Source organism: Hipposideros armiger, unplaced genomic scaffold (assembly GCF_001890085.2).
Source record: "Hipposideros armiger isolate ML-2016 unplaced genomic scaffold, ASM189008v1 scaffold_5, whole genome shotgun sequence".
NCBI lineage: Eukaryota > Metazoa > Chordata > Mammalia > Chiroptera > Hipposideridae > Hipposideros > Hipposideros armiger.
Genome location: NW_017731355.1, coordinates 1,820,897 through 1,836,270, shown reverse-complemented (window position 1 = coordinate 1,836,270; position 15,374 = coordinate 1,820,897). Strand labels below are relative to the sequence as shown.

The following is a 15,374-nucleotide window of genomic DNA, read 5'->3' as shown; positions in this document are numbered from 1 at the left end:
TTGCAGTCTTGATAAATGCAGTGAACGTGGCTTACAATTTCCAAAGAGATTCAGGTTCTCAAATCTTAGAATTGCTGAAATTAATAGTGTACATTCTTATGTGGTTTCCATCCCCCAGTATTTGGGGGGGAAAAACATTGTCTTTGATGGGGAGAGGGTGAGCGATATTAGAGCCAGGTGACACCGGTAATTTAGGTGACACTGTTAATCTCTGCAGAGCAGATGTCAGATAGTATTTATAGAAATATTCTGACATTTAGTGAGAATCTAATATTTAGGATCCGTGCAGAGACTTTCATTCTATATAACTTCCAAACTTTCTATCTGCGAATACATAGTACTTCTGTGCTTGCATGACTGTGCAAGTATAAAGGAGAAGTATAGAGCACAGACTATCAAATTGTTTAGAAGAAAATACAAATTTGAATTATTGAATACATATTATGTACACGGGGCGTAAATCTTTGAAGCCAGGGGAACGTTTTCAGACATAATGAGATGGAATCTATGTTCCTAATTGTGACACAGTTCCTTGAAAAAAATTCAGCTAAGTACACTGAGTAGAGGCTTTGTGTACAATTTGCCATTTTAAAAGCCCTTCCCCGAAATCCGAGACTGCGCTGGCTCTCGGACGCTAATGCGGAACCCTAGCTACAGGACCGGAAAACTCGCTGCCGGAACGTTTGTGCTGCAGTGCCTCGCCCCCAGCCGGTGCTCATTTGCAAAGGGACCGTCTCAGCCAAGTGCCTGTTGGTAGGAACCTGCTTGGCGTCGGGTCTGAGGGGGCTTGGAGGTGACTGTGGCTGTGGCTGAAGCCGACCGACTTCGGAAATAGTCCCTCCGAAAGAAGGCTCCATGGACGATCAGGGCTGCCCCCGGTGTAAGACCACCAAATACCGGAACCCCTCCTTGAAGCTGATGGTGAATGTGTGCGGACACACTCTGTGAGTTGGGAGACAGTGGATATCATGGTAGTGAGAAGAGCAGGGTTGGAGGAGAGCTGAAAGATGCTTGGCCTCAATTCAGGGGGAAAAAAAGGCGTCATTAGTTTCGATACTGGGGAGGAAAATGGGAAAAGGGAACCTTGTTTCTGTAAACCGACTGTAGCCGCTAGCCCTAAGCCTCTTTGGCCTGCTTTGCACTGCTGGTTCTCAGATGTGGTACCTAGCAGCTTGTCAGGTTTCCCCGTCCATAGCTGATGAAAAGCGTGACTATTTCCAGGCTGTGTTGTCCACTGGGGTCCAGACATGTCACTGGTTAAAAGCGTGGGGGATCAGAGTGTTTAATTGCACTGAATTTTTTTTTATTGGAAAGAGCGAAAGTGTTATGAGAACAAAATTACTGTGAGTATATACTGCTGTTATTGTGAGTTAATTTGAAAATCCCACTTGTATGGGCTGTATGCCCACTTGACCTGATGGAGTTTGGTTAGACTTTCATCACTGAAAGGGAGAAAGTACAGACCCTAGACGGTTAATTTTATAAAAATGGCTGGCATTTATTGAGTGCACATTATGTGCCTGGCACTGTTCTAAGCACTTTACCATGAATCATCTCACTTCATTTCCTCAACAGCCCCATGAAGTAGGTGCTAGTATCAGTACTATTTCATGGAAAGAAACCGAGTCTGCTGAAGGTCTTTTATTTAAGTGGGCCCTGCTAGAATTGGAACACAGGATGTCTGACTCTAGAACGCCCATTTTTGGGGGGACGGAGGAGCAGGAGGAGGAGGTTGAATTTGTGTATTTTGAACAATAAGTGCAGGAATTGGTCAAAGTGGTCCTTGCCATGTTTTGGTGGTCAATAAAGGTTCTATAAAGCATGGATGTAAAGTGCTATATTCCTGAAGTTTCACTGAGGTTTCTTAGAGATGAAAAATGATGGATGATCTACAGTGTAGTAGACAAGGGCTTTGGGTAAGCATAAATAGCATGATTAGTTGTAGTTATAATGATTTAATGGGACTTATTAACTCAATTGATCTCTTTTTCTAATTAATCTTTATTTTTATCCTTTATCCATGATCGAATGATTTAAGATTAGAAATAAGGTAAAAGTAATCAAGTAGAATGCATGTAAAAGGAAAGTGAGGCAAACACTATATGCAAACAATCAGATTTTTAGAAAGATTTGTTCAAGTTCGCTTCATTTTCCTGTGTCAGGTGTATTACATTTGGTGCTTAAGGAAAGGGAATTTGCTTTTTTTGGAAGGATACTAAACGTAATTAACTGGAAGAAATTTCTGCCCAGTAGAAATTAGCCAATCAGGGAAGATTATGTGATTTCAATAAAATAAAGGGCATTAAACAATTTAAAAAATTTTTTTCAATTACAGTTGACATACAATATTATATTAGTTTCAGGTGTACAGCATAGTGATTAGACATTTATATAACTTAATGAAGTGATCACCCTGATAAGTCTGGTGCCTATCTGACATCATACATAGTTATTACAACATTAATTGACTATATTCTCTATGCTGTACTTCACATCACTGTGACTGTTTTTGTAACTGGCAATTTGCACATCTTAATCCCTTCCCCATTTTCACCCTCCAACCCCCTTTTCATCTAGCAATCCTCAAAAATGTTCTATGAGTTTGTTTCTGTTTTGTTTGTTGGTTTATTTTGTTTTTGTTTTTTAGATTCTACATATACATGAAATAATTTCTGTCTTATTTCTCTTAGCATATCTCCAGGTCCATTCATGTTGTTGCAGATGGCAAGATTTCATTCTTTTTATGGCTGAGTAGTATTCCATCGTGTATATATGTCGTTTGAATTAGTGATTTGGTTGTCTTTGGATAAATACCCAGAAGTAGAAATTGCTGGGTCCTTCTTTGCCTTTTGTTATGGCCTTCGTTTTAAAGTCTTTTTTTGTCTGACTATAACTATTGCTACTCCAGCTTTTTTTCCACTTCCATTTTCATGAAATATCTTTTTCTATCCCTTTACTTTCAGTCAATGTGTCTTTCCATCTGAAGTAGGTCTCTTGTATTCCGCATATGGGACTTGTTTTCTTCTCCATTTAGCTGCCATATGTCTGTTGATTGGAGCATTTAATCCATTTATATTTAAAGTAAGTATTGATAGGTATGTAGTTATTGCCATTTTATTATTTGTATATTTGATCTTTTTCTTCTTAAAGAACTTCCTTTAACATTTCTTGTAATACTGGTTTGGTGGTGATGAACTCCATTAGCTTTTTCTTGTCTGGGAAAATGGCATTTTTAAAAAAGACAATTATAAACTACTTGTTTTTAATTAGGAATTGCTTTTGTTGTATCCTTAATCCTTTTAGTTTTCTCATAAGAGTTCAGAATTGTCCAAGTTACTGGTGTTGCATTTATTATAGATCACATAGTATAGTCCTTTCTTGACTTGAAATATGAACAAAGTGAATAAAAGATTATAGGGTACTGGCTAAGAGAACAAATGTTTGATTTTGAATTCTTTACCCTTGTAGCCTCTGTGGCTTTGGGCAAATTACTAAATCCCTGTGCCTCATTTTTCTTATCTGTACAATAGAGACAATAGTGTTCCCTATGTTGCAGTGTTTGAGGATTAAATAATATATGTAACGTATTTGGAGGTGTCTAGTAGAGTTTCTGTCACATAGTGTTTGTTCTATATATTGGCTATCATTTTAATTATTTGTTGGTATTATGGGTGGTAAGCCAAAATGAAATTAAAATAGGATCTATTTGGCTGCTATGAAACACTTGCACAATAATGATTATCTTTAAATTAATGAGACTATACAATGTGAAAATATAGCTTTAACTATAATGACCCTATTGTAATTTTCTTAATATCAACTCACTATCATGTTCTCTCATGGAAATGGGGTTATGTGTATATATTTCTAGTTTTTTCATTATGTATATCTTAGATATCTTTTCTAAATCATCACGTGTATGTCTTCTTTATTTTTAAAAGTTGGATGGTAGTCCACTGTTCATTTGTACTATAATTGATTTAACCAAATTTTTTTTTTAAGATTTTTATTGGGGAATTTGGGGGAGGGGAAGGATGTTGTGGAGGACGTTGCTTCACTGGCCCATGGTATGATCATTGTGCTCTTCCTGGGTGAGGCAATCGGTCGCAGGTCATTGGTTAGCCGCTCACAGCGGTTCCCGGCAGCTCACACCCGCTGCCGGCCTCTCACGCTGGCTGCCGGCCACTCACGGTAGCTCACTGCAGCCCCGCTGCAGCCTACACCATCGCTGGTGACTCACAGCAGCCCAGCTCCAGGTCAAGCTGTTGTTCAGCATCTTAGCTGTAGAGGGCCAGCATCGCTGGCCCTCAATGTGGGATCTGAACCGCAGCCCTGCTGCTCAGAGCTGGCGCTCCCAAGTGAGCTCTTAACCAGCTGAGCCACTCGGCAGGCCCTAACCAAATATTTTTTAAATGAATATTTACGTTCCCAGTTTTTCACTGAAGTAGGTATCTACCTACCCAATCACCTGTCTACCTACTTATGTCTTTCTCTGAGTATTTGTACAAGTATATCATAAAATATTGGGTTGTCGGAAAAGTCATGACGTATTTTTCTATGTTTTTCGTTGCAAAAATGCTTCATGACTTTCGCGACAGCCCAATATAACAGGCAAACCATAGGGTAAGTGACTAGTAGTGCGATTGTATGTGACTTTTTAATTTTGATAAATGTTGCCCACTTGTTCTCAAAAAAGATTGTATTCATTATGCTTCCAATAAATATGTATGGTAATTCTTATTGTGACACATCTTTGCTCATATTGGGCATTTTTATTTTTTTAATCTTGCTCTTCTGATAAGTAATAACATTATGGATTTTATGTGAAATAATTTTGATTTGATAGTATGCTGAGTTTGTATAGCATGTATTTCACAGTATTGAACTTGGGCATTTTTATAATACACTTGTTAGTTTGAGAGGAGCATGCACGTATTATTATTTACCATTACTATTTGTATTAGTTATCTATTGTTACAAATTAATTACCCCAAAACTTAATAGCTTAAAACAAATGTTTGTCTTACACAGTTTCTGATGGTCAAGAATCTGAGAGTGGCTCAACTGAGTGGTTTGGGCTCAGGGTCACTCATGAGGCTCACTGAAGCTGTTGTCGGGCTGGAGTATCTGTTTCCAAGGTCACTCATTGGCAGGAGGCTTCAGTTCCTCCTCATGGGGTCCTTTATAGGGCTACTCATGACATGGACTTTCCCAGAGTTAGTGAGGAGAGAGAACCAGAAGCTGCAGTCTTTTATAATCTAATCACAGAAGTGACATTACCATCACTTCTGCTATATTTTGTTAACACTGAGCAATCCTGTTACATGTGAGGGTATTCACACAAAAGTGTGAATACCATGAGGCAGGGATGTCACACAATTTTATTCACTTTGTTTTCTGTTCGTGGCATCAGATAGCAAAGGCATTTCAGGAGGCAAGTGATAGAGTGAGTAGGAGTCGTACTTCCCAAAAGATAGGTAGTATGGGAATATGGAAAGATTAATTAGGAGTACTATTTATAGGAAAAAATACAGGAGCAGAAAGGAGAATGGAGGTGAAACATTATGAAAATATTTGTTCCTGTAACTGTTTGCAATTGAGGAAACATATTCCCTTATGTATCAACTCAACCCAGCAAACACCTAAATGAATTGATTGCATGCACATCAAAGAAGATTGGATTCTGTTTGTTTTTTCAATTCAAAGATGAACTGTCTTAACTGCAGAAAAGGGTAATTTTTTCTTTGTTTGTCAGGACCACCTATTTTAAGAAATGGACCTTTTATAGAATTCTTATATAGAATTCTGAAGGCATATTGAATTAGGTGGAATCAATTATATCTAATATTCATTTAACTACAGTCTTTAATAATTTAATTTCTATCCCAACCATCTGGGCAGAACTTGTCTCTGAAATCTTTACATGTATTTGATTTTACTAGATCTACTTTTTCATTTTAAACATACGTAAGACACAAAGTGGTGGAATAAACAAAAACATTTCTTGATGTATAAAATTCAATATCTTGCTATATTTACTTAAGATCTTTTTCTATCTCTTTTTCCTTTTTTTCTCTGTCCCTCTTTCTCTTTTATTTACTGACGTTTACTGGGTAGCTTGTTGAGAAGTTACCCATCTGAATTTTGCTGATTGTGTCTCTTTGGTATTGTGTAATACCTTCCTCTGTATTTTTTCTATAAATTATTAGTTATATTTAGAAGCTTTATCAGATTAAGGTTATATTTAATCATTGTTGGAAAGAACAATTCATCAGTGATATTCATTTGTTTTAACTAACATGCTGGGCTTATACAGTACCTTTGTGCAAATCAGGATACAGCACCTCTACTGGGTGGAAAAATTAGGAAAAGGCACTCATCCTGGGTAGAAAAATTAGAAAAGGGAACTTTATAGATATATTGTTGTTAATTTCTAATTTTATCCTGTTGTGGTAAGAAAACATCCTCTGTTAAATTTCAATCTTTGAAATTTTCTGAAAATCTATTTTTATTGTCCAGCATATGGTCTATCTTGGTGAGCAATCTATGTACATTTGAAAAGAATATGTATTTTGTGGCTCTTGGGTGCAGTGTATTACACATGTCAATCAGGGCAATTTGGTTGATAGTGTTACTCAGATCTTCTATATCCTTACAATTTATTTTCTCTATTCATTTATCAATTATTCCAACTGGATTGTAGATTTGTCAGTTTCTTCTTTTAGGTCAGTCATTCTTCATTTATTTTGAAGCTCTCTTATTATGTACATAGATATTTAGAATTGCTATACCTTCCTGATGAATTTCTCCTTTTGTCATTATGAAATGTTGCTTTTTGTCTCTTGTAATACTCTTTGTCCTGAAGTTTTATCTGATATTAATATGGTTATGTCAATTTTCATATGTTTACTGTTTGATGGTGTATCTTTTTCCATCCTTTTGCTTTCAACCAATGTGTGTCTTATATTTTATCTGGCCTAAAAATCTGTGCCTTTTAATTGGTGTGTTAGTCCTTTTATATTTAGTGTAATTATTGATATCATTGGGTTTAAGCCTATATGCTTTCCATTGGTCCCTTTTGTTTTTTGTTCATGTTCATTTCCTGCCTTATTTTGGATTAATTCTGTATTTTAAAGTATTGGTACATTAATAATAGCTCTTTATTGTTATTTTATTATTTTTAGTGGTTTCTCTAGGTATAACAATGTGTATCATTATCAAAGTCTTTTTGGAGTCAACATCTGACATGCGTTGTTTTCTACTTCCCACTTCAGTACCCCACAAATGTGAACAAAATATTTCCATTTACTCACCGTTCTCATTTCTTATGCTGATTATTCATATTTTTTACTTCTATATGTGAGTCCATATTGTTACTTTTGTTTTAAGCAATCAGTTGTCTTTAAGGAAATGTAGAAAATAAAATAATAGTCTTTTTGAAAAACACCTTTATTGAGATATAATTCACATACCATAAAATTAATTCATTTAAAGTGTAGAGTTAGTGGCTTTTAATATATTCTCAGAGGTGTACATCCATTACCACAATCAGTTTTAGAACATTTTTGTTACTCCACAAAGAAACTCCTCACTACTTAACCATTACCAACCAGCACCTCCCACCCCCATCCATGCTGTTCCCCAGTCCTGGACAACCATTAATCTACTTTGTTTCTACAGATTGCCTATTCTGGACATTTCATTTAAATGGAATTGTGCAATGTATGGTTGTGATTGGCTTTTACTTAGTGTGTTTTCAAGGTTCATCCATGTTGTAGCATGTATTAGGACTTCACTTATTTTTGTTACTGAATACTGTTCCATTGAGTGGATCTGCCACATTTTATTCATCCATTCATTAGTTGATGGACATTTGGGTTGTTTCCACTTTTTAGCTATTATGAATAAATGCTGCTATGAACATTCATGTACAAGTTTTTGTATGGACAAATGATTTTGTCCCCTTGCATATGTACTTAGGAGTATAATTGTTAGATCACATGATAACTATGTTTAACCATTCGAGGAACTATAAGACTGTTTTCCAAAGTGGCTGCTTCATTTTACATTTCCACCAGCAGTGTATGAGAGTTCCAGTTTCTCTACATCTTTTGCTAACACTTGTTATTGTCCTTTTGATTATAGCCAGCCTAGTGGGTGTAAAGTGGTGAAATGTAGTCTTACATTCACTTACTTATTTATTATCATCTTTGGTGTCCTTCCCCCTTCCTTTGGATATGATTTTATAGTTGTGTTGATTTTCTTATGCCTGAAGAACATTGTTTATCATTTCTTGTAGTCCAGGACTGTTGGTGAAGAATTCTCCCGGATTTTGTTTATCTGAAAGTTTTTATTTCAACCCTACTCTTTGACGGATATTTTTGCTGAATATGAAATTATAGGTTGGCATTTCAGTACTTGAAAGATATTCTTTCATTGTTTTGTGATCATCATTGTGATGAGAAGTTAGCTGTTACTCATATCTTTCATCCCCTTTATGTAAAAGTCTTTTGAGGCTGCTTTCAAGATTTTCTCTTCATTTTTGGTTTCAAGCAGCTTGAGTATGATAAGGCTAGATGTGTTTTTTTTTGTATTCATCCTAGTCACGGTTTGCTGAGCTTAGAATTGTAAGTCAAAATTTTTTTTTTTTACCTTATTTGGAAAATTTCAGCAGTTCTTTCTGTATTATTTTCACTTTCTTCTCATTTTGGAACCCCAGTTACATGTATGTTAGACTCTTTGATATTGTTCTGTAAGCTCTGAGGTGTTATTAATTTTTCTTCAATCTTTTTTCTTTCTCTTCTTCAGATTAGATACTTTCTATTGATCTATCTTCAAGTTCACTGACTCTCATCTGCTATTTCTGATTTCCTGTTAAGCCCATTCAGTAGATTTTTCATTTGTTAATGTACTTTTGTTCTAGAGTTTTCATCTTGTTCTTTTTTTTATAGTTGTCATTTCTCTGACTAGATTTTCTGTCTTTACATTCATTAGCACCATATTTTCTTTAGTTCTTTGAATGTATTTTCCTTTATTGTTTGAACACATTTTGGGTTAAGTCTTTAAAAATATTTATAATAGCAGATTTAAAAGTTTCTGTCTGCTTGATCCAACATCTTGGCTATCTCAGGGCTGGTTTTTATTGACTGCTCTTTTTTTTGACTGTGGGTCACATTTTTTTCTTTTTTTATGTTTAGTACTTTTTTCAACTGTATAATGGATCATGTAAGATGGTACATTTTAGAGATTCAGAATTTGTTTTATGTTTCTGTGAAGTGCGTTTAAAAAAAAATTTTTTTTTGCAGATAGTTTAGTTACTGGCTGATCACCTTGAATTTTATAGGCTTGCTTTTAATATTTGCTGGGATGCAGTAGTGGAGAGCCCAGTGTGTTTCCTTACTTTAGTACAACTCCACCTGCAATCTTTTAACCCCTTGCAAAACGTTCTGGGTCTTGATATTAGGCTTTGTTAGCGTGAGTCTAGAATAAGTCTTATTCTAGTATGTGGTCCATACTCTTATTTGAGGCCTTTTTGGTATCTCAGCTGGATGTCTGTGGTGTTAATAAGGTGGTTAATGTGCTTTCTCTACTCTGGCTGAGTTGGAACTCCAGAGTATTACCCAGCACTCCTTAAATACCCTCTGTTCCACTCTTAACCACTTTCTTTTAAGCCTTGGTTGGTTTTGTCCTGCACATGTACAGCCCATTCCTAGGCCAAGGACTCACAGGGATTCCCTATGCAGACTTCTGGACCCTATGCCTTGCAGGTTTCACCTTATCAATTGCACTGAATTCTGCCTACTCAACTTAGCATAACCATTGTGCCCTTCTTAAACTCTTGCTTGCTGGGTCATGGTTATGGAAGTTGTCTTCAGGTAAAAAGCTGAGGCGATTGTAGGGCTCACCTTGTGAATTTCTCATCTCTGAGGGTTTATAGTCTTGTTTATAGTCTGTTGTCTAATGCCTGTAAACAATTGTCTCATACATTGTGTTTGTTTTATGGTTGCTCACGGTGGGAATGCTAGTCTGGCATCAGTTACTCCATCATTTTTGTTAGGAAAAGCTGGCCTTATTGTTGTTGAGGCATTTACTTTCTGTAGTCTCAGTTCTATGTGTTCATGTTTATTTTCTTTACCTCAGAATTGGCAATTGCTTGTGCCCTTTTAACATTTCTTTACTTTTATAGGTTCTGATTACTGTTTTTACTACCTTAGCTTATTCCCTAATACTTTTCTAAGCATTTTTTTAATGGAGTGTTTTGAAATTGACTAAAATGTAATGCTACAGAGCAGCTCTAGAGAATTAATATCTTATATCTTCTGAATGTTAATTACAATGAAGATCTCAAGATCGTTCTCTTTGAAGGAGGTGGTTTTTGCTTTTACTATGTATATAAGAGTTGATGTCTCATGCATTTTAATAATCCAGATCCATGAGTAGTATAATAGAAAGAACACTGAATCATGAGTTAGAAAATCTGCGTTCTAGTTATGTGACAGACTGGCCAGTTTCAGGCTAGCCATTTAACTTTGATTTGTTCATGTTTAGAATAGATAATTTTTATCCCCCTTCAATCTCTTAAAATTTGGGTAACTTAGTCACTAGTTTTAGTCTTTTCTTCTTATTCCGTTAATAAAATTGTTTTGTAACATTAAAATTTTAGTTATTTTTGTTAGCTATAATTTCCTTTTACAATATGGGGGACAGTGCTAGTTACCCTATTTACAGAATATGAACACTTTACTGTGAATTGGTTATTTTATGGCTGTAATACATATATTTTGGTTTGATCAAAAGTGACTATTAGTGTACTTTAGTCTTTGAGTTGCAATGTGTGCTAATATATTCATTTTAGTTCCTTTTCTTATTGAGTGTAGCTTAATGTTGTAGTTCTAAATCTATGATTACTAAATATTTAGTACTTATGTTATTCATAATGTATCTCTTTATATGTGTATATACAGTAGTACCTCGGTTTGCGAGCATAATTCGTTCCAGAAACAAACTACTTGTATTGTAAGACATCGCTCGTTTGCCAAGTTAAAATGTATTAAGTTGCTGCAAAAGTAATTGCCATTATGAGTAATAGCAAAAACCGCTGTTATGTTTGCAACCAACCTAATAGAAATGTTTGCTCGTCTTGCGGAACACTTGCAAACCAAGTTACTTGCAGTCCAGGGTTTTACTGTATAGCCCTATCCCCATCCAGTTCTTCTCTAATCCTTTCCTTCTGTACTGGGAATCCTTTTTTTATTTTATTTTATTTTTTTTTATGCTGAGCCATTCTGCCACCTGTTAGCAGCTCAGTGGCAGCTCAGCTTGGGCCAGGAATCGAACCACTAGTTGCTTAGAGCTTGCACTCTTGAGCGAGCTCTTAACCAACTGAGCCACTCGGCCGGCCCTTGGGAATCCATTTTTTAAGATTCATTTTTATCTGCTGAATCTCTCTCTTTCTCTCCACATACACACACACGTTTTTTTTGGTCTTAGAGGAAACCTTTTGTAAGGTTTTGCCTGCAGGTATCAGGAAGTTTCATAGAAACTTTGGCTTCATGGATGGGTACCCTTTAATTTCTCTTTCCTTGGAAGTTATCAAATTTGTGTTCATAGATTCAAACAGGTAATACAAAGCTATCTATTAGATGTTCAGCTTTATTTGTTAAAATGCAAATTATTTTATTCTGTAAGAACCTGAAACAATAGCACAATTAGTTTCCTATAGGGATACAAGTATAAACAGAGACAGACTTAATTTATTTTCTCATTGCCTTTTTTTCTGCTGTGGGCATAAAGTGTTATGTCTATCAAATATGTAACTCAGTCTGCCTTAATTTGAGCCCTAGGCTTGCTACTTACTCTTAGCTGTGTGAGTTAGGGAAAATTCATCATTTTCTTTTAAGTTGTTGTTTTTCATCTGTATGGTGAGTTTACCAATAGCATATACCTCACTGGGTTACTGTGGATTAGATGAGGCTCAGTTCAAAAAGGTTTAAGAAATTAGGTAAATACAAGAGTAAAGTTATATTTAGTTTAATATATATATATATATATATACTATAAAGTGTTATCTTTAGTATTTTAAATTAAAAAATATACAGTGTTTAGGTTAAGGTTCAGGATTCTTTTTGGCAATTTACTTCCTGTTTACTTGGCAACTAGTGCCTGAGACAGTACATAGAATGAGAATAATTGAATGGAAATTTAACCTAGGGATTTTAATGGTTTTCTTCAATGTGTTAAGCCTATTTCAAAGAAGCAAAGTAAGACTCAACAGTAATTTATTAGTTGTTGGTGTTTACTAATTAATACAAGTTTGCATTCGTTTTCTTACATTCAATAAATTTTCCTGGCCACTGATTCCCACACTTGCCTTATCCTAAGAATCATTTTGGATGCCTAGTTAGAATACAAATTTCTGGGCCCAACTATAAGATCTTTGGGGGAGCGACCTTGTATTTTATACTATCCACCTAGCAGAGCCTTGTGCTCAAGCAATGTGGGGAAACACTGTGCTGGATATACAACAGTGAACGTGGCAGGTGTGGGTGCTGCCCCACCCTTTAGTCTTATAGTATTTTAGCTCGTTTTTGAGTTATTGAAAGGAAATTAGTTTTTCTCTCTTCTTTATAAAGCAGAAAAGGGAAGTTTAGAGTTATAAAAAATATTCTTTGTGATTAGGCGTGAAAGTGGGCTTTATGCAATATGTGAACAAACTATTTGTTAAAAAAGTACTTAAAGAAACAGAAACCTGAAATCCTGAAACTTGACTGTAGCCATTCTCCTAATTTAGGAACAGGGCCTTTGGAAAAGCAAGTAATTTTGGTGGGTATACCCTAAACTTCAAAATTAGCATCGAGGAAACAAAAATGTTTAGGTGGTTCCAAATGCATAAATATTTTTGTGGAGCAGCCACTGAAGAGGAAAGATCTAAATATTAGACCCTTTAGGAAAGTGGAATGTGATGTCTGATTTGGTTGTCAGGCTGAGGATGGAAGTCTGTGCAAAAGTACATGCTACAGATTGCTATTTGTTTTGTCAAAAGGCTTGATAGGAAGCTGGCAGACTCAATTAATTTAAAATTGGAAGGAGTTAGCAGTCATATTTTACTTGTGTTCTACACCTGTCCCCTCTTTTTTTAACAATGGGAAAACTGAAGCCTAAGGAAGGTTATATGGTTATATTGCCCACCTGGCCAGTTCCATTTTTTTCTTTCTGTGTAAATTCCAGTTAGGAATTATTTGATTAAATTTTTACCACATTTGCTAAATAAAGTTCTTATTAATGTCATACAATGAGATTGTAGCTCAAACCCATTTTATATAAAAAATGAAAATACAGTATTCTCCAAATCAATTTGATATGCCTAGAACAATTTTCTTTTTATATTTTAGTTTCCAGGATACTAGCTTAAAAAAAAAAAAAAAACAACACTTTTAAACATTCAATAGTGATTTTTCCACCAATCCTGTATTTTGCCATATCTTTTTCTTTGATCGATAATATATAAACAATGTCATAGTAGTTGGTTTTTGAGGTATAGTCATATGCAAAGTAGGAAGCCTAAATGTATTGTGTATATGATGAAATGATTTGGAGGATAACTCTTTTTTTTTAATTAGAAGCAGATTTTCTTTTTTCTCTGTTATCATTTAGTTTCTTTAGAGAGCAAAAATCTCACAATACCTCTGAAAAAGTCATAATTTAGACTTTATTTTGTGTTATATTCAGGTGTCTAGGAAGATTATATCAACCACCTCATAAGGAAAACGTATTTTTATTTTGCATATTTCACTTTTTGATATTGTATATAAAAATATATACATATACAAATATATGTATTCACTACAAAAAGACAAAAAAGTATAACATTTAATGGACTTCGTTAGAAATATTTTTGGATTATTAATTTTCCTTTCATTTACTAAGTTAGAATATGTAAAAACTGAATTTTGAGTTGAATAAAAATGGTTGTATACCTCATTCAGGTTTTTTTTAGAACACAAATATGATAGTGGCTGTATCATTGAAAATTAATGAGGGCTCTATCAATATGGTTGCAGTGCCTCTGCATCACTGATTCATATATATTTAATGAACCTGCTATTCTAATTTCAGGTAACTGAAGCAAACTGTATCTAGCACTAACTCTGATTTACTTAGAAACAATTCATTTTATTAAAATATAAATGTCTTGAAATCTATCATTGCTAAGTGTAATTTCTTCATAAATATTTCTATAGTGTTTACTTTCTGACTGTGACTAACTTGTCTTTAAACAGAGCATCAGTTTTTAGTACTGTTTCAGATAATGTTACCAAAACACATTGTTTTATTTGATCTTCTCTCCTGCTACTGAAGTGTGGAGTTGGAGGAGAAAATATGAAGGGAAAAAAACTGTAAAAAGTAATAGGATTGTGACATGGCAGGTTATATTTTTGAGATCTATTGGAGCATACATGAGGACCATTAAGGGTATATTTCTATATTTTTTGGCATTAAGAATGTAATTTTTAATATTTGCATCATTGTTTTATTTTAAAATACTTTTATTTTATGATGTCTATTTTGGTAGTTTTATTGAAAAGATAATATTAAAAATATTTTTGACAACAGAAAAAATTGTATATAATACTTTTACAGAGCATTTATTTTAATTTTTACTTTCTGATTCTTGTGTATACCCACACACAAATGAAAAATTAGATAGAAATCAATATTATATAATGTGCGACTTTTATGGAACAGGAATTTGCTGAGCTACATATAACTTTGTTTTCTAAAAATGCTAATATTGCCAGTCAAGTGAATACATAATTGATATCTTAAAATATAATAAAAGTGGTGTTAGCAGATAAAAATTCTTTATCCATATTGGCTCTAGTGCTAATCAATTGATAGTTAAGAGAGTGTGTTTTTTTAGAAAGGTGAATTTGATAAGCAAAATTTTAAGCAAAAGATGAGGTTAATAAGCAAAAGTTCTTAGTATTAAGATAGTTTAAAAATATTTCTGAGATGTAATATGTTACAGTAGATGTTTCTGCATTCACATTATGAATGTCTTATTTCTTATAATTGTATCTGGTACATTTATTAATATTTAATTGCTTTTGGAGGTTAATTGCAAAAAGCAATCTATGTAATGTGCTGCAACTAAATGCAAAAACATACAATTTATAGTAAGAATGGTGTCAATAATAATAAATTGCTACAGCTAGTGTAAGTTTAGTGCTTGTAATTTCCCCTTGGGAAATATATTATTTGTGTCTCCAGTTGGCTTTATGTATTTTGGGTTTATATTATTTGGAGTTTCAATAGAAACTAACATTTATATGTTACATGTAGAAGTTAGAATGTAATAAACTAGAAATTATTGA

At 34.3% G+C, this 15,374-nt stretch overlaps 1 protein-coding gene across 1 annotated transcript in view; it reads left to right on the top strand.

Moving 5' to 3' along the window:
• Nucleotides 1-721: 721 nt before the first annotated feature.
• Nucleotides 722-15,374, top strand: part of MNAT1 (MNAT1 component of CDK activating kinase) — a 180,852-nt gene continuing 166,199 nt past the window's right edge. Inside the window, exon 1 of the mRNA XM_019644523.1 lies at nt 722-944. Coding sequence (XP_019500068.1) covers nt 856-944 — 89 coding nt within the window. The 5' untranslated portion in view covers nt 722-855. The remainder of the gene's footprint in view (nt 945-15,374) is intronic.